The sequence below is a fragment of the Silurus meridionalis genome, chromosome 2, assembly GCF_014805685.1.
Source record: "Silurus meridionalis isolate SWU-2019-XX chromosome 2, ASM1480568v1, whole genome shotgun sequence".
Taxonomy (NCBI): domain Eukaryota; kingdom Metazoa; phylum Chordata; class Actinopteri; order Siluriformes; family Siluridae; genus Silurus; species Silurus meridionalis.
In genome coordinates, this window is record NC_060885.1 from 28002044 (window position 1) to 28025770 (window position 23727).

Below are 23727 nucleotides of genomic sequence, written 5' to 3' on the forward strand. Positions count from 1 at the left end.
AGAGTAAAACTAACATGTTAAGGACCCCAAACAAGCTGTTCTTACCGATGCCTGAGTAAAAAAAAAAAAAATAGTTTGAGTTTAACGGAACTAAATTTAACAATTTTTATTAAAAATATAAATATAAAATATGCCAAATTAAAACCTTCGATGCAAGACTCATTTATTCGCGACGTTCTTTCTTTACTCACATAAATACAAATAAAAAACTCCACAGAAAAATCACTTTCAATCACTAAACATTTGTTGTATGTTGTAAACATTTGATGTACCAAGTATTATGCACCAAAATCCGCCATGATGCACACATCCAGCAATTAAACCCTTCCGTGTGGAAACAGCAAAATTTCCGTTTAGTGTCCTGATGATTTATGTCATTTAAAACACCATAATTACTTTAAAACATTTACAATATTTTGTCTTAATGCACATTGATGTACATTTTCACTAATATACATACACATTTGCATAAGGCATCCATATTTTTCTCACCCCATGTTGATTAGAGTATTACAAAACTTAAAAAGCATTAATTCAAGGTACATTTAGAACAGATGTGTGGTAGACAAGTTGTGATTAATTGTGAATTAACTCAATCATGCGATTAAATATTTTATTTGATTGATAGCCTTAATAGGAAATATATTATTTGAATATGCACACATGTACAGAATGTAATTTATATTTCTTTTTTTTTTTTCTTTCTTCCATCATCTTACAACTTTCTCCTTTATCCAAGTGGTTGAGGCCGAAGAAACGCTTGAGGCTAGCAATGGTGAGCCCCTTGGTGATTCTGGGATTTGAACTCACAACCTTTTTATCATTCGTCCAACATGTTAACCACTGAAATACCACTACAATATATTTAGATTAACTATTAAAAAATATTAAATATCCTATAGAAAGAGTCCATACAAATCTAAAATACTAATTGACTTCAAAATCAGTTTTAATTTAAAAGAATTGAGAGAAATAAACCACACGTGAACAACCAATACGAAACAGTGCTTCTTTATTGTTGCCGCACTCATCTGAAATGGCCAAATCTTATTTACAAAGCATGCCACATGAATACGAGAACTGACCAGAAGACATCATTGAAAAACCAATAATAGTCACATAATCGATCTGGAACAAAGATCGCCAAAGTACAAGAGGGGTAGGGGGAACAAAAACAATGTAATAAAAAGTATTACGTACAACTGAAGTGATTTTGTCCAGTACAGGAGTGACGTCATTAATAGTCTCTTATTATTCTTCTCAATAAGACACCAGGGTTGAATCCAAAAAGTGTGCCTGACACACATGACGCAAACAAGCACACGGATTAAAAAGCTTCAGGGGGAACAAATACAGTTTATAAAAATCCCCCAAGTATTCATGTTCTACATTTAAATAGCATTGTCATGTGTTGGAGGAGAGATTTAACAACAACAAAAAAGTATAATAGTAGAGATACAGAACATCAGGTAATTGTGTATAAATTAACCAGTGGACAATTTCTCTCCTATAAAGTACGGCTATGAGTGAAAAACAAAACAAAAAGCCGCCACATTTCACAGGATTTACATATTTAATTTCTTTTTTTCCCCCCAGAAGACTTGCGCACACAAACTGCGCAAGTAGTTTGAAGTCTCATGTCGGATGGATGTCTTGCTCTAGTCATGCACACTCGCTCATTCACTCACTCACACACACACACACACAGGTTTACATGTGTACAAGATCTCATTTAATCTAAAACTCTCATTCTCTCTACCTGCCTGATATACACACACACAGGGGACAAGGATTGAGATTGAGAGAGAGAGAGAGAGAGAGAGAGAGAGAGAGAGAGAGAGAGAGAGAGAGAAAGCCTTGGGCTCCCTGGTGCAGTCCACCAACACATGCAGGGGTTTGATGGGGGAAGCTGGAAGCTTCAGATGAGGCCTCGTCTCTTTTTGTAGTCCTCCAGGTTCAGGGAGCGTCGAGGGGCTCCGTCTTTCACCGGCAGCGAGTTGGAGCTTACTGACAAAGACTTTGTCTCTGCAGTACACATTCAAACACAAACAACTGAGAACATATCTGGGTTTAAAAAAATAAATGCAATCTAGTTTTAAGGCAAAGAAAGAGAGCAGAAAAACAAACTGAACTCTGATTACTGATCAAATGACACTTTGTATTGCATCATAAAATCTAAGAGCCAATCAGATTTTAATCCAAGCCAGACAAGACCCCAGACCTCCTCACATCAATACCTGACTTTACTAACACCATTGTGGCTGAATGAATCTCACACATATCTCTGCAAGCACACTTGCAGAATCTAGTGGAAGATCTTTCCAGAAGAGTGGGAGTTCCAGCAAATGGGGACTAAATGTGGAATGCTCAAAAATCAATCTTGTGGTCAGGTGTCCACAAACTTTAGCATAAGTAATGTTGGATAAACAGTCTATGTTTTATCTTGTTGAAAACGAGACGGCAGCATCTGTGCATCTTTTAAAACACTCACCAGCACTGGGGACCTGCAGGTCAATTTTGACATCAAAGTCATGGACTTTAAACAGGTCCTCCGAGAGGTCGCTGTTAGGTTTTGTGACATCTTTGTCTCTTGGGTTCAACGTACCCTGCTTTAAAACACACACACACATGCACATGGTGTTGATAAAGGTTAGGTTGTTATGGATCCAGTATTCAGAACACAAATGTCCTAGAAAACGATGGTTTACACCGTTTCAGGAGCAGTGAGGAGATAAAACAGTGTAAAAACCTATAAGATGCATGACATCATTAGTAGATTATGACTGGGTGCTCAGGTGGAATTCTTTCTCAGCCTACCTGTTTGTTGACCTGCTGCGAGTTGTCCTGTCCGGAGCCCGAACCGTATTTCTGATTAAGGTGGGCGAGAATAGCAGCGTGGACAGAAGGGTCTCTGGCCTGGAGGTTTCAAAATAAATAAATGAATAAATTCAGTGTGTACTGAACTGTATATGGTTGAAATGACAAATCCTACTTGAACTTGAAAATCATGAATCAGCAGAAAGAAAAACAGTTATGAAGCTTGTTGATTGTTCAAAATTTCTAGCATCATTTATTGCTCTGTACTAAAAAAGCCATGAAATTCAACTGCTGTAAAAAAATATAGCAGATATTAATGTTAATTTAATGTGGGACGTCACAGATTTGGTAAAAAAACCAAACAAACTAACAAAAAAAAAAAACACAATTATTTGATTTTAACATAAAAGGTGATTGATTCATTGTTTGGTTTTTTTCTTGCAGCATCAGCTTTATTTTTTTTTCCTCCCACCTTTATTTATTGTAGCAGTTTTTCCCCATAAACTGTAATCATAGCGACATTTTTGAATTGCGCAGTAATTACACCATGTAATCAAGCATTCTACAAATGTTAGTAGTGCCCCCTGTTGGAAAGTTTGTGTGTGCGCGTGAGTGCTCGGTCTATCCAGCGGGACTTATCACCTGGTGCTCTTTGCAAGTTTGTCCACCACAACAAGGGTTAAATATACATTAAATATCTTGGAATGTGATTGGTCAGAAGCCACTGATTAGTTGTGTATAAAGTGCAGATGCAAATCGTAGGTTTATATTAGTGTGTAACTGCTGATATGCAGTTGTATGGGAGGAACCTGCAGTGTCTGTGTGAAAGCTCTAACTCTTCATGACCGAATTTATAGCCACTATAGCGTTTGTGAGAACGGGACACTAACCAGTTTCAAAAGTAATCCACTATAGATAAAAACTCCTTTTTCATACTTTCGATGTTGTATGAGAGGAAACAGAGGAAACTTACCCTTGATCATTTGCCTTTAACAGAAAAAAGTGTTTTATCCCTTATACATTTCTTAAGGACTCGCTTACATTGTTAAAAAAAAAGAAGACAGGATAAAAACGATACAAAAGAAAACGATAAAAAAGAAAAACAGAAAAAGTTCTTACATTGGACACCATAGTGGGTTTGCACTGCCTTCTGGTAAAAGGGTCCATCTGCTGGTTTTTGGAGTTCTGACCTTCAGCCTGTGGGAAAAACAAAAATAAAGGAGAACAAGGGTGACATTCCTGGACATTTCCGTGACCAAACGCTCACACAGTGTGCAAAACAAAAACCTGGACGTACCACTAATGCTTTCTCAGACTCCACGATGTTCCAGCTACGATTCCTCTGGTTGATGTAACTAAGAAGCGTAAAAAATGGTGTTACTGAAACGCACCTAGACTGTGTGTGTGTGTGTGTGTGTGTGTGTGCGTTTACCTGATGGCAGAGATGTTTTTAGTTCTCTGTCTGTCTAATGCTTCAGCTCTTTCCTCCAACTCGTTCAGCTGATCCTGCAACAGCTTCACCTTATCGCCATCGCCGGTGTCCTCTGCCATTGCCTAACACACACACACACACGTTTACACCTCCAGCTCAGGTTAAGCATGATATAAACCGTTAATCTTCAGCGACCGTCACCTTTTCTTTGAGGAGTTGCGTTTTCTTCATGGCGTAGTTCGGCGGTGCCTTTCGGAACCGGTCCTTCTCCTTCACTATCTGTTAATGAGGCACAAAACATCACTTTATTCTTCAAAGCAGTTATTTTGATAATTTGTTAAATTATTTTGTACAATGGCAATACTGAACTTGAGGAAGGTGGGATTTAAGATAACACTCTACACACTCCATCAACACCACACAATCCAGGTTATTTTAATAAAATACTGATAAATTGAACAATCAGGGAACTGGAAATCTCTCTTAATTCATATCATACTAGCTCTATAGAGTACTTTAATAAAATAAAAATTAATTAAACTTAGTCACCATTCAATAATACCTTTGTTATTGGATGGGGGTGGGGGAGAGAGAGTGAGAAAGAGAAAGAGAGAGAAAGTAGGGGGACATAAAGCCGTGACTCACATCCTCAATGTCTTTGTCGTTGAATTTGTAGTTCACAGCTTCTTTGATGGACTGCTCTTTTTTAGCGATTTCATCCAGGGTAGGAATCTGCATTCCTGCAACGTGCATCTGCAACGAGCGAGAAAATGTAACGCGTGTTTGCCTATTACACCTTCCACTACGCCCTTCGCCCAGTAAAATCTGAGACGCTTCAGAAAACTGAAACTATGACAACAGCATCACAAACGGGACAAAAACTGAACATATGAGTAAACCTCACTCACCGCTTCCTTCCATTTCATGAACTCGCTCTCTGTGAATTCCTGATTGGACACAAACTCGAGCCGGAACACTCGGGTGTCGTTGCCGTGTCTTTTGGACAAACACACCATTGCACGTGCATTTAATTCCAATTCAAAATGACTGTACACTTATATTTTATAAGCCCTTTATTTCCTTCACATGCAAGATGTAACTCACTACTCAACTGTATCTAATGTGTGTCTGATTGACGGCTTACCGTAACTGCAGCCCTTTGTTTGTTCGCGTCGAGCCGAGTTGGTAGACCTTTGCTGTTTCTACCACGTCTACAATCTCAGCCACCTAGAAACAGCATGCAAACACCTCAGCTATAGAACGTACTACTTAGAAAACATCTACCGAAACGTATAGAATAATATAAACAATTATTTTGTATTCAATTCGTTCTAAAACCATTCGATATTTTAAATTTTTTATTTAACTTTAATTTGAATTAAATTTAAAATCTTTATCCGAAACAGGAAGTCGCTCGTACCCGGTAGACTGGTTTACTGCTGCAGTTGCCAATGCCGATGCGTACGTAGCACCCGGTGACCGTTTTAGCGAAGAAGGGCATGTGACACCAACGCTCCAGTTTGTGACGTGACAGACGGATGCGGTTCAGTTCCTCGGGCAATGACACCGGCTGAGACTTAGGTGGCGTCGCCTCTTTCCTGAGGGAGAGGAGATGGAATTATAAGGAGACACTCATAGCTTGTGTATAACACACATTACAATAGATATATAATGTCCACAAACCTTTCAAAATCGCAGGGGTTTTTTTAAATATAAAAGACAAATTAGAACAAACTTGTTGAATTTTTAATGTGAAAAATCGGGCCATCGAAAATAAATATTCAACAATTGGGCACATTTTAAATACAAAAGAAAACCTACAAAACCCTGATACATTTTAGAAACCTGCAATTTCATAAGGGTGTGTAGACTTTTTCCTCTTAGGCCATACTTACTCCTCTTCTTCATCGGAGGACGACAACCTTGAGCTGCGGTCGCTCTTTACTGAGGACTTATCGTCGTCTTCCTCTTCCTCCTCTTCGTCGTCGGAGTACACGTCGCTGGCCTTCAGCGGCTGCCGCTTGGTCAGGAGCTCTGCTGAGGGGGTGAAGGTTGAATTTTTAAATATGCACAGTGTACTAACCTCGTGTTGGTTCTGACAGACTGCAAGACACATCGTTGTGAACATTCAGCAGAAAAAAAAAAACACAAACCTGTTCTGTTCTTCTTCTTCTCTCGCTCGGCTTTCAGCTCCTCCATGGCCTGTGACTTCTTATCCAGCTTTTCGTCTCTTTTTGACCTCCTCTCTTTATTATGGGACATCACCTACATGAAGATCGGCAGACAGGTAAAACAACGATAATTCTTTTTTTTTTTCTTTTTAAAAAAAAGAAACCTTCTTGAAAGGTAAGATGGTCAGATTTCCGTGAGAAGGAGTCGAGAAACAAATCCACTCACCACCTGAGTGTCTGTAACCTGAGAATGCTTTTTCTTCTCCTGCTCTTCTTCTTGCTTCTTCTTTTTCTTTTCCTCTTTGACTTTCTTCTTTTCGGTCTTTAGTTTCTGTTTGATTTCAAACCTAATTTTAGCAAAAGAGAGGTTCTGGGTCACAAATTTATCTGGACGAAAGGCTCAGAACCGGCGGTCACGTCCAAATCTGCACACTAGTTTACTAAATAATATGATAAAAGTGTAGTATTGTTGGAGCGTGGACATTTATATGTACCATATTTTCCGGACTATAAGCCGCTACTTTTTTTCCCCACGTTTTACATACGTCTTAAACAATGGAGCGGCTAATATATGGATTTTCCATGGGTTTTTCCCGGTTTTACAAGCTTCAAGCCAAAAAACTGAGCCCCATAACATTAGACCAATGAAATTGCCGAACGGGATCAGGTAAATCGCGCTCCCACTGAATCGGGCTGCACCACATCATAAATATGGATGACGTTCCTCTGATGTTTGACCTGCCGCTCACTCGGACTGTCTACAGGAAATGCGAATCATTCGTCACGCTGAAAACAACCGGGCATGAAAAAACACTTCACCTGTGTTCTGAGCTGCATGACATCGGGAAAAAAGCTTCACCGATGGTGATTTTTAAACGCACGACGATGCCAAAAGAAAAACTTGTTGTGAAAAGGAAGGAGGAAAATTGTTGTGAAAGGAAGGAGGAAGACAGTGAACAATGACTTTCTTGGTAGGCTACTGTTTAGATACAAGCCGTGTAACAGACACTGTCTTTCATTAAAGCCTGTGTAAAGTTCATTAGTTTCAGTGTAGACAGGTGCGGCGTATTTATGTTCAAAATAAAAATCTTTGTCAAATTCAGTGCAGCTTATATATGGGTGCGCTTAATAGTCCGGAAATTACGGTATATTATATATATATATATATATATATATATATATATATATATATATATATATATATATATATATATATATATATATATATATATATATTTTGTGTGTGTGTGTTTCCTCACCTGCGTTTTAGCACCTCTCTCTTCTCAATACGGTTGAAAAGCTCTTGCTCTCTCTCTTTCTCAGTCATCTGCTCCAGCCTTGCCCGGTCCTCCTCGTCTCCCATCAGATCGTCTCCGTACCCGTCACGGAACACTTCATCCTCCGAGGACGAGTCTGAATCCGAGCTCGAAGAGGAACTGTTGCTCTCGGAGTCGGATACTTCGCCTGTGTGATTATTAGTGGCATAGACACTGTGTGAACAAATCGGCTTCCTCCAACAACGAAATTCTAATTCGGAGACACGACAAAAGCTTTGAGATTTCTTTAAAAATTACCCACTTACCCTCCTCTGGGGCAGAGCTCTCTGCGGAGCTGTCTCCATCCGAGCTCCCTGAGGAAGCAGCCTTGCTCACTTTCTTCTTTGTAGGGTTCTTCTTGTCTGCCCCTTTACCAGGCTTTGCCTTTTTCTTGGCTTTGGTGCCTCCAACAGTCCACTACACACACACACACACACACACACACACACACATTATAAATATATATATATTTTTAACAAAACTGCCTCGAGACAACCGGCAGGCTGATTCTTGGAACGAGGATGTTGTGATGTACCTCATCATCGCTGTCGGACGTCTCGGAGTCTGTAGAGGCTGCGGGTTTGCCGACAGGCTCCTCCGGTTCTTCAGAGTCCACACGCTTCCTCTTGGCCAAACTCAGCAACTCCTTCAAAAAGTTTTGACAAAGAAATGAGTCACTGTGATTTTTTTCTTTAAACATGTGTCCCTTTCTTGTAGAAGTCACTCTAAAAAAGTAAACCACAAATGCTAGAAAAAGGTGGCAGATCACAGAGTTAAGCCAGAGTTTCTTCTTCATTTTCAAGACAATCAGAACCGACTTGAATCACAGAAGCCTTAGTAAGAACGTCGCTGATAAATAACCTTAACAGAGTTCACCTTCTCGTCATTCCCTCAGATCCACTTTCACTTCACCAAACGCGGCTTCGGTGAAATCCATGGCTTTGCATGGAGTGTCTAATTTTCCTAAAACACTCTGTGTGAAATTTAACAGCCGATGAATAGAAAACAAAGTAACGCTGAAGTTTACTACCCCAGAGACACCGCGAGTATTTCTCCTACATCATCTATGGTTTGGGAAGACAAGACAGATTTAAAGAGGCGCTCTGGACCTCATGAAACCTCAGTGTAATAAAGGAGGGAGCACCAAAATGTTCTGGTACAATAAAGAAGTACAAAACACCACCCCATTTTTCACACTTAAGGTTAAGAATCTGCTCTTGCAATGCAAAAAAATTCCCAGCCTATATTTTTACGCTACGAACCTTTTAAAAACATTTATCATCATCAAAAGTGATGCAAGATAAATAGGAGGAAACATCACAGACGATAAAAATATAGAGCACGTCGGTTAGTCAGACTTCAGGAGAACTTGTGCGTTTTTCAGGCCAAAAGCATCAGAGTGACAAGCTGCATGTGTGTTTTGTTTGGGAGATTTGGACAGTAGATAATGGATTTCTGGATCTATCATTTTTGGTAAATTAGGTACAGCACGAAACCAAACCAAAAGGATATATTTTAGCCCAGTTCAGACAAGCAAATATAAAAGCAGCCAGAATTCCAGGAGTTATATTTAGTAACTTGTGAGATTTTATGCTCCTTGAAACTAGCGAGTACAGAGCATGTCCACAATGCATGATGGATTTGTGCATTACTGGTATCCAGATTCAGGGCATGGCCTGAACCCTGGGCTGAATGACCAGAGTGAACATGTGAGATGTGTTTTTAGTACCAGGCGGATAATCCTCGTTTTACAACTATATATATATATATATATATATATATATATATATATATATATATATGTGTGTGTATATGAGTTTATATATAGACATGTGTGTGTGTGTGTGTATATATATATATATATATATATATATATATATATATATATATATATATACACATACATACACACACACACACACACACACATGATGGAAGCTAAGCACTTCCATCATAACCATCATCATCCAGCAGAATAAAACGATCTAAACCAACACTGCTGGGGTATTTGGGGGGGAAATCCGACATAGCAAAGAGCGGGATAACGAAAGGTCTGGAGAAATCATGCCACGAGCCCCTGAAGTTATTTCTCTGCAGGTCACTGCAGGATGGAGGAGGAAAGCAGTGAGACTGAATCACAAGTGAAAATCTAGTGATTTGATGAGGTTTTCAGCTTTAAACTGCGTTCAGTTTTAAACACCCCACAAAAACCTGCCACGTTCCGAAATCCTAATGTAAATATACTATTTTTCATCTCCTAAAGTACAGAAAAATACAGATCCCAGGAGAACCTCGTGTCGCGGTTCATCTGCGTGATGTTTACAAGCGAACAGGACTAAACCTAACCCGCTAGCACGCTAGCTAGCAAGAACGCTAGCTAGAAAGCTAACATCCGATATCTACAAGCACAAGATAAAATGGTTTTAGTCACGTGGATTGTGATTTGTTGTCAAATTAAATCATGGACTAGCTCGTTATTGTGCACGTTTAATGCTTTGTCGGAGTGACTTTTTAATAAAATAGCCCGGCCTTTTGAGCAGCTCGCCAGCACTCTTCATCTGCGTTAGCTGCAAATATCTTTCCCACTTGTTTTCCACACTAAACCCGCCCACTCAATTCTGATTAGCGGACATTCCCGATTACTGCACAACGATTGGTTTAATCTACCGAACTATAGCTAGAACCCAACTAATCACAGAGCAGCTAGCGTTGTGACGCCAGAGATTCCGGAAGCAGACCGTACACATTACGGGTAGGATTTAATAGAAACAAAAAAGCACATACTAGCATGGACGGCCGTGCTAATGTTACCCAAGTTAAGCCCGCGCTCGCTCAGCCCCGTTTGCGTTAAAGCTTAAATAATAGAAACATGTCCATGTCTGATACCTGATCCAAATTGTCATCACTTGCGCTGTCCTCTGAATCGGAATCAATAACGACCCGACCTTTCCGTTTCTTTACGTTCACCATGGTTAGCTTGGATGCTAAGCTACCCGCGGCGTCTGCCTTCGTGCTTATTGGACACGATCGGAAACGGCGGCGCTAGAGAGGTCCGCTGCGCATGCGCGTTAGTAAAAACAAAACCCACGCATGCGCGTTACGTGTTTATGCTTGTTTTCTCTCACACACACCATAACGGGTTTGTGATTATTAAATCCCTTCATTATTTTCCATTAATTATTCCCCAAGGATTTATTTTACGGTTTTATGTTTACATTTATTTTTTATTTTCATTTAAAAAGCATCTATAACAATAGGAACTATAATAATAATTTTATTAATCATTTTCATTGGTGTTATACACCTTTGTAAACCACACTACCTGCATAAATACAATCAATTCTAATTATTAAAATAATTTGTTTGTAATACCAACACCTAGCTATTGATAATGCTTTAACTAGATTTTATAAAATTTCAATGTATTTTATGTCTATAATGACACTCGAGCCTCCACACTTTACAGGGCCGTTTTGCAGCACAACTTTGTTTCCATACGGACATTTTACTATACGGACTGTAATGGCAGCTCACAGAAACATAAATGTCAGGATGTTTCTTAGAATGAATCCTTCTCCTGGGTCGTTATTTTAAATTGATGGTGAATAATAACAGTATAACAACACTATCTTTACTGATCGCTGTTCTTTCGTGTAAGTAAAAGTAAGTAAAAGTTTATTTAATTTGTAGAATTTAAGAGTTATGGTGAACGATAATTTCCTTGATGAGCAAACAGTGGCGACTGTGGCAAGAAAAAACTTTCTTAGATGTTATGAGGAAGAAACCTTGAGAGGAACTTTGAGACTCAAAAGGGGAACCCATCCTCATTTGGGTGATATCAAGTGTGTGATTATAGTCTTTAAACAATACAGAACACTGGAGAGTGAGAACTAACATGAGCACGTAAGATTATGAGTAATTACAGCCAGATCCTAAGCACTGCTTAGGGTTCGTGTGTAAATGATGAAAGAGCAGGAAACAGAATAGGCCTTAATTCAAACGGGGGAATTTAAGACTGGTGTGAAATTGTACGTTGTTGTTCTTGCTGCTCCCGTTAGGTGTCGCCACAGCGGATCATCCATCTCTATAGCGCAATGTCCTCTACATCTGCCTCTTTCAAACCAAATTGCACTTTTTTGGTCTGCTGTCCTTGTTTAGATGTAAGGTAGTGACTGCAAACCTGCTCAGTCTGTCAGTCATTCTTTTTTCTCCTTTACAGAAGACTTTTGAATGCTTTGAGCTCAGAGGATATGGCTGTTTCAGGAAGGATACTAAAAAAATCCAGTGTCTTCCGGAGGTATCTTTTTCAGCCTCACATCCCTGTTACTGTCTCCCTCAACTTCAGGAACGTGTATGAGCGGGACTACCGCAGACCAGGCCAGGCTCCTGACAAGCGATGGCCCTGGCAGAAGATGCGCTTTGATTTCTCAAAAGGTGTAGAAGGTGTAAAGAAGCACTTTGGGCTGCTGAAGACGAGTTCATGGAGCGCTGGGTGGGCCCCGAGGGTCGGCCCCTAGAGGTGCACATGCTGGAGCAGACGCGTGTGCTGTGGGAGTTCCGTGGCCCAGAGTTACTCAGTGAGTGGACAGTCACCTCGGACCGAGAGATTGGCGGCCGGAGTGAGGTGTATTTGAAGCTGGGGAGGAATAACTCCACCTGCATGATGTACGGCTCTCTATGCTCAACCCCACCCCGAGATGGAGAGACGCGTTACAGTGGATACTGCACCCTGCGCTCCAAACAGCCTCTGGTTAGTATTCCGGCCCTTCATTACGAAGAGCCAAACCACCACAAATGATCTAAAAACTACTTTAATAAAAGGTGTATTAATTCAGATTTGACTTTTCTTTGTTTTGGATAATTTTTTTCACAATTAGAAGCAAAATGTTGAATTTTAGTTTTAGTTAAAATGGTGGAAACCCAGCAGCTGGAAGTGAACTAGAGTAGTCATGATGGCCCTCTTCTTGAACTGCATCTGTGTTTTTTTAGGCTTCCTTTGACCGGAAGAAGCACTACGATTGGTCGAACTTTAACACTCTGTATCTGCGTATCCGTGGAGATGGCAGGCCATGGATGGTGAACATCTCAGCAGAGACCTACTTCTCCCATCAGAGAGATGACATGTATAGCTACTTCCTGTACACCCGAGGGGGTCCATACTGGCAAGATGTTAAGGTGTGCCTCAAGTCAATAAATCTATGTCTAATAACTTTATATACTTTAAATACTTCCTTTTTCTCTTTCTTTGACAGATCCCCTTTTCAAAATTTTTCCTCTCAAGCCGAGGAAGAATACAAGATGACCAGCATGAACTTTGGTTAGACAAGGTCTGATGGATTTTCTTCCCATTTCTAGCATCCTTCCAGAAAACTTCAAATAACAGCTTTAGCTCTGACTGTAGGGGACTTCGTCTATTAATAAACAGCTTCCTATAAGTGATTACACATTTATTATCTGTTAATGTGAACCTGTGACTTGCTGTATTGTCAGAGCTGCTGTTACTGACCAACCAGTCCTGAAGCACTATAGTATATGGGTTTAGTCATGAAAGAGATATAATATAAACCCAATCATATTTACAGTTTATTATAATATTTGTATTGTCTAAAGATTTGCAGGTCACATCTAAATTGTAACATGATTTGGTTTGGTATTTCAGGTGAACTCTCTGGGATTCACGCTGGGAGATAAAGCAGACGGACCTTTCCAGTTAGAAATCGACTTTATCGCGGTGTGTAACGAACACGCTCACACCGAGGAGTTTGCTTACGAACTGTATAAGAGGAACCCGGAAGTGTAACAGAGTAACACTTGGATGTTCGATTTCATTAACTTTTGACACATGAAAATAATAGTAAAAAAAAACACATTTAATAGTAAATAAAAACCAGAGCTTTAACACCTCGACAACAATGTTATTCCTCAAACATTAAATCATCCGGACTACTTTATATACAAAGGGATTGGTTGTCTTTTTTTTCTTAAAACAAGGATATGGGAATACAAACACAATCTGCTCAACACTGAAAAATGACAGACAAGTGATAAAAAAATAAAAGGTGCGAATAGGTACAGTTTAAACATAGAATTTAAAAAGAAAGAAAACAGGAACATTAAGCCATGACCAGTCCGCGTCTGGCGCCGAGCATCTTCTCTTTTTCTGCTTCCGGTCCTCTGTTTGCTTAACACGACGTTCGGCTCTGTTATAGAGAATGAATCCGATCAGAATTAAGCAAAAGAACTAACAACGTGACAGTTTTAATTGGGGCAGGACAAAAATCCAAGGTGAAAAGGGGTGAATTAAGGCTTGACTTTTAAAGAGCTGCTAGAAGAGCCAGAGGGTATTTCACATCGTCCATGTGTTTTATGAATAAATACGTTGGAACAAATGTATATTTAATCAGCTTTAAAGAAAGAAAGTGACACTGTTGATCAGGAAATCTTGTGTGCATTGGAAATTGTGAAGAAATACTTTAAGTTTTAAAATGTCTATAAAAAGGTCTAAATTTATTAAAACGTTCTAAATCAAAAACATTAGCATCAACTTTAAAAATATAGAGAAAGAAAAATAAGTGTAGTTGTTATAGATACCCTAACTGATATTGTTTGTGGTTGCTTTGAGCGTATGTACTTTATTTTGAATAGAGAAAATCCAAAATAAAGACTAATGAAAGAAATATAAACCCTGCTGTGTACGGCGCCCCACCAGCCAACCTTTATTCCCCACGCATTAGTGCGTTTTTTTTCCCCCTTCGGTGTCTTACTCACCGTGTCTGCACCTGGTGCTGTTTATAGTTTTTCTGGTGAGAAGGAAGCGTTTGAGAGCTGTTCAGTGCTGCATTTTCCTGTGTGCTGCTGAAAGGCTTCAGTTTTCCTAAGCATGGGGAAAAAAACAAATAATTTGGGAAAAAAGATGATATAGAAATAGATAGAAGATCATATAATATGCATATGGAGAAGCAATTTCATGAACCTAATAACATGTCATATCAAAACTCTTTTACATAATTCAGCAGCTGGGAATTTTCATTGCATTCCCTATTTGTAAATAAAACCCTCCCTCACCCTTGTGGGGTTTGTACGTGAGAGGGCGAGAGAGGCTGGCTTTCAGATCGAAGGTATTCTTTTTGTTGGTTGCCGGAGTGTCCGAGGTGCTGTTGAAGACGAATGGGGTTAAACCTGAGGAAGAAAAAAATGCAGGCGTTACTCTGATGTTGCGGCAAAAAACCATGAGCAGAAAGTCACATGGTGTGCGTGTGTGTATTGATATATACACACTGCTCCGACCTGGAGTTTTGTTGACAGAAGTTGCGTTCTTGTTAACGCGCACTTCGGACTTCCTGCCTGACATGGGTGTGAGTGGAAATGCGGAGACATCCGAGCCGGGGTCTTTATCAGAGAGCGCTTGTGCTCATTGTCTTGTGTCGCTTGAGAAAACCTGAGAAGAAACAATTATCTCTATGTGAACGCGTTCTTTAGACCATCAACTCTGTACCCAGTATTAACTAGAGGTCGACCGATTCGTCGGTTTCACCAATTGATACTTGACTGTTGCAAAAATCCATACCAACAGTTTTTCCAGGTTGTGTTCGTTGCTGGAGCGTTTGAGAAGGTTCTCAGTCATTACAAGAGCGGCCTCTAGAGGCGAATTACCGATACCACGTGATTTTTATTTTTACATGCGAGACTGGGTGCAGCACGAGAAGCACTATACAGTATTATAGTTAATAATTGTTAATTATACAATTACATTTATTAATTAATTTATTATTATTATAAAATTATTGGTTCATTAATCCTTTATAGGCATGTGCAATCCAACCTAGCAATTAGTATCTTTAAAATCCATTAAGTGTCAAATTCTACTATTAATCTCATGCTCCTGACCTGACGTTGATCTTGTTGGTTGAGAGGATGGATGGCCTGAAAGGGCCACTTTCTTTCATCACTGACTTCCTCGCAGGAGCCTGAGTGACCCTGCGCTTCTGCGTTTTTTTCTCCTGAACTCCTGGGCTGAAGAGTGAGGCTCGGTGGACTGGAGGCATCTACAAGCAAGTACACGGAAATTGTGGATTTGACACACAGAAACGTTTATTTAAAGAGTGTGTACCACGAAAAGTGAAGAAACTGCACTTACAGTGCGAGTCTTAGTCTCTGCTGATTTCTTGATCCCAGTTTCTGACTGAGCCTGGAATCACACCACACTTGGTTAAGGAAGAAGCGTATGATATAGGAAAATAATCTGACCGTGTGGTCATACATCTTGAACTACAGCAATTCAGAAATATTTTTCAAATCTGTGTTTTCATGTTTGATATTCAATGAGGTTTTTCCGAATGCATTCTAAAGCAAATTCACAGTCATGTAACTCTTCAATTTTATGATGTTAAAAAAAAAAAAAAGTTAACATGTTACAAAAGATGTACAAAGGATCATCTTAGTGTTGCTTTGTAATTATTATTATTATTATTGTTATGCACTTTATTTGTTTTAGAAGTATTTTATTTATGGGTTTTGACAATTGATTTGCAGTCATTCACATTTGCATATTTGTTATTATAATTATTTTTTCCTTTAATTACATTTTTTTTTATTAATAGTGTAGGTGGAGGCTTTAAATTAGCCCTTTTGGGTTTTCTGTCTCCTCCGACAAAGCATATAAATTGTACTTTTTTTTGTATTGGATATATTTTATGCTTGTGCAAAATAAATACAAATTAAAGAGATAAACCTTCAGGTCCTTCACAGTGTTCCTGAGCCCCTCCACCTGCTTGTTCTTTCTCTGCACATAGGAATCGATGGACTCCATCTTGCTGAAATGCGCCTCGTGAAGTTTCTTGAAGTCTAGAGAATTTTAAGAATTTTAACACGGGGCACTTTACAATACAAACTGTGTAAATAAAGAAAGGTGGCTTTACTTGGTGTGGTCGGCCTCAGAGCTGCTTTCTTCTTCATCAGACCCTCGTGACGGGGAATTTTTCCTGCGGTCTTTGTTACCATACCTGTGTGTTTAAAAAATTATATAAATAAATAAGCAAAAAAATAGAAACATCTGTATTAACAAAACATTCAGCAAGTGACATCAAATCAGCTGTGGCTTCTATTTTTAGTTTTTTTTTGCTTCATACCCACCTTTTTTGCTCTCCTGAATGACTACGTCATCCTCAGCAGATTCAGGTTTGTTTTCAGTGACCTTGGGAGAGGACACTTTCCTCCTCTTGGAGCTCCTTTTACTCCCATCGTTCTCTTCCTCCTCTCTGGGCAACTCGGTGTCATCCTGTAATCAAACGTTTTTTTTAAATTACATTTTTTTTCACAGCTGAAGAATTTTGTGACACTGCACATCCTGTCACACTCACCTGAAAAGGTATGGGATTCAGATCAGCCCCATCTCCAGAATGCTTTCTCTTGGTCTGCTGTTTTTTTCCACGCCGTGTGGTCACCAGCGAGTCAGTCACGGCTTTAGGCTCGGCTGCTGCCTCCTCTGGGACCTGTGCATCATCGGAGGCGATGTTTCCCTGAGGTGGCACATTTGTAGCTTGGTAACAACTCATTATGCTGCATTGAGTCGTTGCATTTAAATTAAATAAATCCTTTTTACACTTGATCTAGTGCAATTGGGAGGCAGCAATCATTTTAGAGATCCCTAGATAAGCACTGACACTCACAATTTCATTTATATTTCCATTTGGGACAACTTTACTTACGTTCTCCGAGCTTTCTTGCTGTTCAAAATGAAGCCGCAGTGCCTTCAGAAGCTTATCAGCCTAAAAAAATAAGCACAGACAACCTTTTTCATATATATATATATATATATATATATATATATATATATATATATATATATATATATATGTGTGTGTGATAGATATAGATATATATCACACACACACACACACACACACACATATATATATATATATATATATATATACACATAATCCATCTCTCTCTCTCTCTCTCTCTCTCTCTCTCTCTCTATATATATATATATATATATATATATATATATATATATATATATATATATATATATATATATACACACACACACACACACAAATATTTCGCAGTCACCCATGAATCTAAATATCCTATTTCAAAGCTGAACAAGAAGAACAATGCCTTGCACAAAAAACTAAAGCCCAAAGTATTCCGCTCTTATTTTATGAATCTTTTGTATTTATCCTTCTATTGTGACTCCTGTCAGTCTCAGAACTTGTGATGCTGATGTTCGTTATGGACGGTCAGCCAAACACATTTCACCAGAACCATCACCATCACGAGACATAAGCAGTGTGTTTATTTCTGGTGGTCAGTGTATTTCTATTGTGTTACGCTGTTAGGCGGTCAATGTTAGCATTAAATTACTAGCACATACTCCATACAAATTATGATATTTATTTACTGCACACATACAGCTTGATTAATCGAGTACAATAACCGGCTTACCTTCACGTTGGCTTTCAAACCGACGCTCTTGGCGAGCTGCCGCAGTTCTGCATATTTCATGGCGTCTAAATCCATCTTTCGGTAGAAGATAATCGGATGAAATTACCAAGAAATTATTAATAAAAAACAGCGAGACCGATGTATAGGAAACGTTAACCGTTGCTCTGAACACTAACTGTTTCTCCAGCACGCGCCGGATTGTTGAAATTTTCAAAAACAGCCTCGCTCCCATCTCATTGGCTCTCTTGCTCCTGACGTCAGTTAACTATCTCCAATACAAACCGAGCACATCTCTTTTTCGCGCTGTGATTGGCCCGTGGCGTGAATAGATATCAAGTAGACCCCGCCTCCCTCCCCGGCCGGATCTCAAACAGCTCAGCTCTCCGCTATTCAAACGCACTACGTGAGTACTATGTAGCGCACAACGATTTGTGTGTTGGGATCCGTGCCCTGTAGAAGGCGTGTTCGAAAAGGAAGTAGAAGGTGTCGTGGAGGCTCTGGAGAAAGCAAATAAAAAAAGATGGCAAAAAGTTTTCTGAATGATTGCGATCCGTGTGACAGTAGCACTGAGAGCTCCATGATCTCGACTCAGCTGAAGGACATGGAGGACACCATGGAGCACAATGTGGAGTATGAAAAGTGCTCGGTTTTTCACTGCGCACAATCGAAGTGCAACATGGTGCTGGGGGACTCTTTAGGAGCCTGCGGGGAAGCCAAGAGCCTCAAATCCATCATTTGTCTGAGTAAGTAATTTGTAGAAAGTCTTATACACCCCGATGGATTTTATGCATCCCAGGATATGAGCTCTGAGAGTTGTTACAGCACTGTGTTTATTTATATCCATTTCCATCCAATTGTGTGCAGAAATCAGCAAGGCTGTCAAAGTGAGAGGAAAGCTCGAGATGAGCAAAGAAGGTCCTCTTAAATTATGGTAAAGTATCTGCACATGCACAACACATCCTAGTTTCACATCATACTCTATTTCAGAGGGGACTTTTTCCTAGGAAGTTCCAAAACATGTTTGGGGACAATAAATGTTGCATTGCACCAAAAAGTTGCCATTCATCCACTTATTTATATCATAATGTTTAAAAAGCAATGAAATCAACAGAAATCATTACTCTGTCATCTGTTAACATCTGTTCACTAATGTTGTTGTCTCCTCAACTATAAGTCATATTGGAGAAAAGCGTCTGCCAAACGAATGAACGTCAGAGTAATGCAGTTTGATGTTCTGATAGTACAATAAGAAACAATTCAATTTATTGTACAACAGAGCTCAATGCCTATTACAGCTTTTTGGTGACCTTGAATGAGAACCATGAAGCTGTTTCTTATTTTTCAAATGGCATTTCCACCATTTTGGCATGGCGGGCCAAATCCAATGGTGGACGAATACACCAATCATGTAGTTGAGTTAAATATTAGTGCTTCCTTTAAACTTTCACTTGAGTAAAAGTACAAAAGTATTTAACTTCAAATGGACTTAAATATCCAAAGTCATATGATTTATTACGGCTATTATTTTCCAATTATTATTTTTGATAAGTAGATACCACCAAGCAGCAATCAAAACAAGTTTAAGACAGATCATGTGCTACACCTTGATTGGTGGCTTGATTGACCAGTTAAGTTTTTAATCCACATTTCACAAAATGTAGCTTAGTAAAAAAATATATATATTTGACATTGAAATGTAGTGAAGTTAAAGTAAACGTCTCCCAAATGGAAATACTTTAGTAAAGTACAGATACTTGAAAAAGCTACTTAAGTACTGTAACAAATTACATTTACATTGTTACTGTCCATCGCTGGCCACATCACAAGGCTCTAGTTTCCTCTCTGGTGTAATACAATCCAGTTTCTGAAGCCTTGGTGATGATGTTCTTCCTGCTTTATTTGGACGCCAATTTCTGTGCACAAACCTGCAGAAACTCCTAGTCAGGATTGCTTCAAAGAAATAAGGTATAGGTGCTACTTTATTTACATGAAAACATGTTTCCTATACACGGTTGTACAAGAAAATAAAATTTGATTTGACGAAAAGCATTCAAATTTTTTTGATTGTATCAACAACTCGCAATTAACAATATTCCAAGATTATTATTAACAGCATAAGGTCAGAATGCCAAAGTTTTTTTGATGATTTAAATAACTAATTTCTAATAACTAATTCATAATTTACATTTGTAAAACACATTTTTTTGCATGTAGGGCTTTCGGTTCGGTACACGTGTACGCGGTCAATTCTGCATATCGAGGGAGTGAATGAATGAAGGATGGAAGGAATGAAGACAGTTGTTTAAAGTCTGGTAAAATAAGTAGAACATATCTAATTTAATTTGTACCAATTTAATCGATATAATTAAAATAATTGCATTAATTTCATTTATTTTATATGATAGTATAAATAAAATTAATTCTTTAATTGATTAAATGTAAATCTTTATTAATAAAATGAGCGAGGTCACTTTAGCAAGATATGCAGTGAACTGTTAATAGCTGAAAACTGAAACAGACACGGAGTCAACACTTTTTCCACCTGGTATCTCCGATCAGGATGATTTGCTAGAGATTGTGTAGGGTTTAATATATGCAGCCTTTGCAACTCTTATTAATCCTTGTTTATTTTCTTCTGGTCATATTTATCACCCAGCACTTACATGGCCCTGGAATGTTCCGGCTGTCGTCGGTTTGTCGGCTTCGTGCTCCACTCCACGCCACATCACTTGTCCAATCTGAGAGGCCTGTTCCTCCTGCTAAAAGAAGCCATCAACTGGTGATGCTCTAACACAACACTGCTGTAAAATTACAGCACGCCTTCAAATTTCACCTTTGAGTTCACTGACTTCTGTAACGTTAGTGCACTGATTAACTTGGCTAATGTTATCCAGCTAACCAATACTTCATTTGCTAACTGTACTCAACATTATCACATGTTTTATAGAACTACCCTTTAAATACCTGTTCTACTCACAATTTGTTTTATGCAATAACCGACGGTGTTCATTTCCCACCCTTTAGCTACATGCTAAAAACCTGCATAATTGTGAAAGCTTCCAGACTCTGCTTTGAACACAGACTGCTGGGAAAAAGCATCGATGAGGTGAGGAGGAACGACATGCTGAGATTAGACTTTTGTTCTTTTTCATTTACGTAGCTGCCAAACAGCAGTAGCACTTGCCTAAAAACATGAAGTCAAAGTGGTATAAAAGTTTGCTGCATGTCAGCATATTGTACCTATTGTCCATACAGATCGAACAGGACCTGGAAGGGCAGCTGAAGCAGGTGAACCTTCTGAAGGACACTTGGGTTGACAAACCGGGGAAGAGCAGTCTTCTGTCCTCCACTATATCTGATTAGCGCCTCAGAATCAGATTCCCATATACATGTTTGTATGTTCTTGTTGTTTGTTATTACAAAGTATAATTCATGTTGTACATTCATCAAATAAAATATTCAAATTGTAGCTTTTTGTTACATACAATCTCTTCGTACTGGGTGAATGTGAATTTTCAGAAGATTTTTTTTTGGGGGAAAACTGTCATTACCTGGGAATATTTCTGTAGATGGGAGAAAACAGGACAGATGAAGCAGAGGAGTCCTTATTCATACACCAACAGCTTCAAACTCCAGGCTGACAACATGCTTACCAGTGAATGCACCAGAAATGTTGGATGTTTAGGAGAAATAAAGAAAACGATAGGATATTTCCAAAGTTTGAGATCATTTCAAACTTAAACATAAAGAAAACACTGTATGGTGTGTTTCTTTTTATTTTTTTAATTTATTTTACTTTTTTTTATTTTTTTAGAATAATCTGACATTTTTATATTTGCATTTTGATGTAATATGGTAAATAAATGTACTAAAAGGGTGTAGTTTCCACAGAGATTCTATGCAATTTCAGCAATGAAATGTAAAATTTTCTAAAAAGAAAACAAATTACTTGTTAATTTACCTGTTTTATTGTCTCTTATATTTAGTATTGCTCTTTAATGAAGAAAAAATACTTTTTATCTGATTTATCGATGGAATAATTGGTAGAATACTCGCAAACTAAAATGATTGTTAGCTACAGCCATAGTAGGAAAGCACATTTCCAAACCAAATTGTTAGTAGGGCTACTGCTATCGATTATTTCAGTAATCGAGTAATCAGATAGGAAGTACTTTTTCTTTACTAAAGTGCAATACTAAATAATAGACATTTCCAGGGGTTGAGTTTATGGAAGGTCTTCATGATCTCTCGTCGTCTTCCAATGATGCTCTTCAGCTGTTGAAGACCGTGTGTGTCAAAACACCTCAAACTATTTGTTGGCAGTATGTCAAATGCACGTCGTGTCAAACATCTCTGTGGCAGATTTGCTCAGTTTCATGCAGAATTTAATGTCTGTACTTTGTTCTAACCTGATGTCCAGGTTGAAATTTGCTGTGTGTATATATCTATACACACCATTGATGAAAAGGTCATCAGTGTCTATGCTCTACAAGTGGGTTGTGAGATGGAGGAAAAAATCTGGGGTGAGTTATATAAAGTGGTAGATGGTGTACTGAGGAATTGAAGATTGGTAATTGATTTCAATGGCCTTGTAGGTGAAGGGAACAGAGATGATGAGGGGGAGATGGGTAGATATGGCTTTAAGGAGAGGAACGTGGAAGGGCAGATGGTGGTAGATTTTGCTAAAAGAATGAAAATGGCAGTGGGAAATACATACATAATAAAGAAGGAGGGTCATAGGGTGATGTATAAGAGCGGAGGAAGGTGCACCCAGGTGGACTGTATTCTATGCAGGAGATGCAACCTGAAAGCATGGCTTTGGAGGTGAAGAATAAGATGAGGAGAGTGAGGACTGAAAAAAGAGTAAGATATTGGAACCTGAAGGACTGAAAGACTGTAGTGTGAGATTCAGGGAAGAGGTCAGACAGGGGTTCGGTGGTTGATGATTGGGCAACTGTAGAAGTAATAAGGGAGACAGCAACGAAGGTACTTGGCAAGACATTTGGAAAGAGAAAGGAAGACAAAGAGACGCGGTGGTGGAATGTGGAAGTGCAGTAGTACATAAAAGAGAAAAAGGTTGGCAAAACAGAATTGGATTCGGCAGAAAGATGAGAAAGGTTTTTAACCAGATTGTTCAACAAAACTTTAGAAGGTGAGAGGATGCCTGAGAAATGGTGAAGTAGTGTGCTGGTACCAGTTTTTAAAAACTAGGGAGATGTGCAGACCTGCAGGAACTACAGTGGAATAAAGTTGATCAGTCACACCATGAAGTTATAGAAAAGAGTAGTGGAAGCCAGGCTGAGGCTGTGACCAGCAGTATGGTTTCAACTCGAGGAAGGGCACCACAGACGCAATATTTGCTTTGAGAATGTTGATGGAGAAGTATAGAGAAGGTCAGAAGGAGTTGCATTGTGTGTTTGTGGATTTAGAGAACGCGTACGACAGGGTGCCGAGAGAGGAGTTGTGGTATTGTATGAGGAAGTCAGGTGTGGCAGAGTAGTATGCGGGTGGTGCAGGACATGTATGAGGATAGTGTGAC

General features: G+C 39.0%; 4 protein-coding genes across 6 annotated transcripts; 2 read left to right on the forward strand and 2 right to left on the reverse strand.

Annotated features, from left to right (window-relative positions):
• Positions 1-995: 995 nt before the first annotated feature.
• Positions 996-10795, reverse strand: rtf1 (RTF1 homolog, Paf1/RNA polymerase II complex component). Of its 3 annotated transcripts, none has more exons than XM_046871073.1 (18): positions 10623-10795; positions 8272-8382; positions 8003-8153; positions 7680-7884; positions 6647-6767; positions 6403-6514; positions 6145-6283; positions 5670-5847; positions 5394-5476; positions 5158-5245; positions 4895-5002; positions 4451-4528; positions 4250-4371; positions 4115-4172; positions 3937-4014; positions 2818-2916; positions 2492-2609; positions 996-2025 (listed from the first exon to the last, which is right to left on the reverse strand). In XM_046871073.1, the coding sequence occupies exons 1-18, from the start codon at positions 10704-10706 to the stop codon at positions 1919-1921; spliced, it is 2040 nt and encodes a 679-aa protein (XP_046727029.1). In that variant the 5' UTR covers positions 10707-10795; the 3' UTR covers positions 996-1918. The 3 variants fall into 3 exon arrangements, with proteins under 3 accessions (XP_046727029.1, XP_046727019.1, XP_046727010.1); XM_046871063.1 differs by having other exon boundaries at positions 2492-2606; positions 6145-6286; XM_046871054.1 differs by having other exon boundaries at positions 6145-6286.
• Positions 10718-13695, forward strand: ndufaf1 (NADH:ubiquinone oxidoreductase complex assembly factor 1). The gene is given in 6 exon segments (XM_046871097.1): positions 10718-10875; positions 11956-12206; positions 12209-12486; positions 12726-12911; positions 12989-13063; positions 13396-13695. Coding segments are annotated over 6 exon segments (1089 nt in total). The 3' UTR covers positions 13537-13695.
• Positions 13586-18399, reverse strand: nusap1 (nucleolar and spindle associated protein 1). The gene is given in 14 exon segments (XM_046871086.1): positions 13586-13896; positions 13899-13936; positions 14505-14610; positions 14802-14915; positions 15024-15101; positions 15104-15174; positions 15624-15781; positions 15874-15924; positions 16468-16580; positions 16655-16738; positions 16869-17013; positions 17096-17254; positions 17444-17503; positions 18189-18399. Coding segments are annotated over 14 exon segments (1299 nt in total). The 5' UTR covers positions 18264-18399; the 3' UTR covers positions 13586-13849.
• Positions 18400-18533: 134 nt separating this feature from the next.
• oip5 (opa interacting protein 5) lies at positions 18534-21657 on the forward strand. Its single transcript, XM_046871110.1, has 5 exons — positions 18534-18931; positions 19053-19119; positions 20845-20967; positions 21213-21294; positions 21444-21657. The coding sequence occupies exons 1-5, from the start codon at positions 18709-18711 to the stop codon at positions 21549-21551; spliced, it is 603 nt and encodes a 200-aa protein (XP_046727066.1). The 5' UTR covers positions 18534-18708; the 3' UTR covers positions 21552-21657.
• Positions 21658-23727: the final 2070 nt, after the last annotated feature.

Bases quoted from the DNA above. Each gene is read 5' to 3' on its own strand.
- rtf1 (XM_046871054.1), bottom strand. From the start codon at position 10,706: ATGGTGAACGTAAAGAAACGGAAAGGTCGGGTCGTTATTGATTCCGAT. The intron at 5,003-5,157 runs GTGAGTGAGGTT...CGCTCGTTGCAG, and splicing joins TCATGAAATGGAAGGAAGCG to ATGCACGTTGCAGGAATGCA. The intron at 4,529-4,894 runs GTGAGTCACGGC...CCTCATTAACAG, and splicing joins ACGACAAAGACATTGAGGAT to ATAGTGAAGGAGAAGGACCG.
- oip5 (XM_046871110.1), top strand. From the start codon at position 18,709: ATGGCAAAAAGTTTTCTGAATGATTGCGATCCGTGTGACAGTAGCACT. The intron at 19,120-20,844 runs GTAAAGTATCTG...TTTATCACCCAG, and splicing joins GAAGGTCCTCTTAAATTATG to CACTTACATGGCCCTGGAAT. The intron at 20,968-21,212 runs GTGATGCTCTAA...CCCACCCTTTAG, and splicing joins CTAAAAGAAGCCATCAACTG to CTACATGCTAAAAACCTGCA.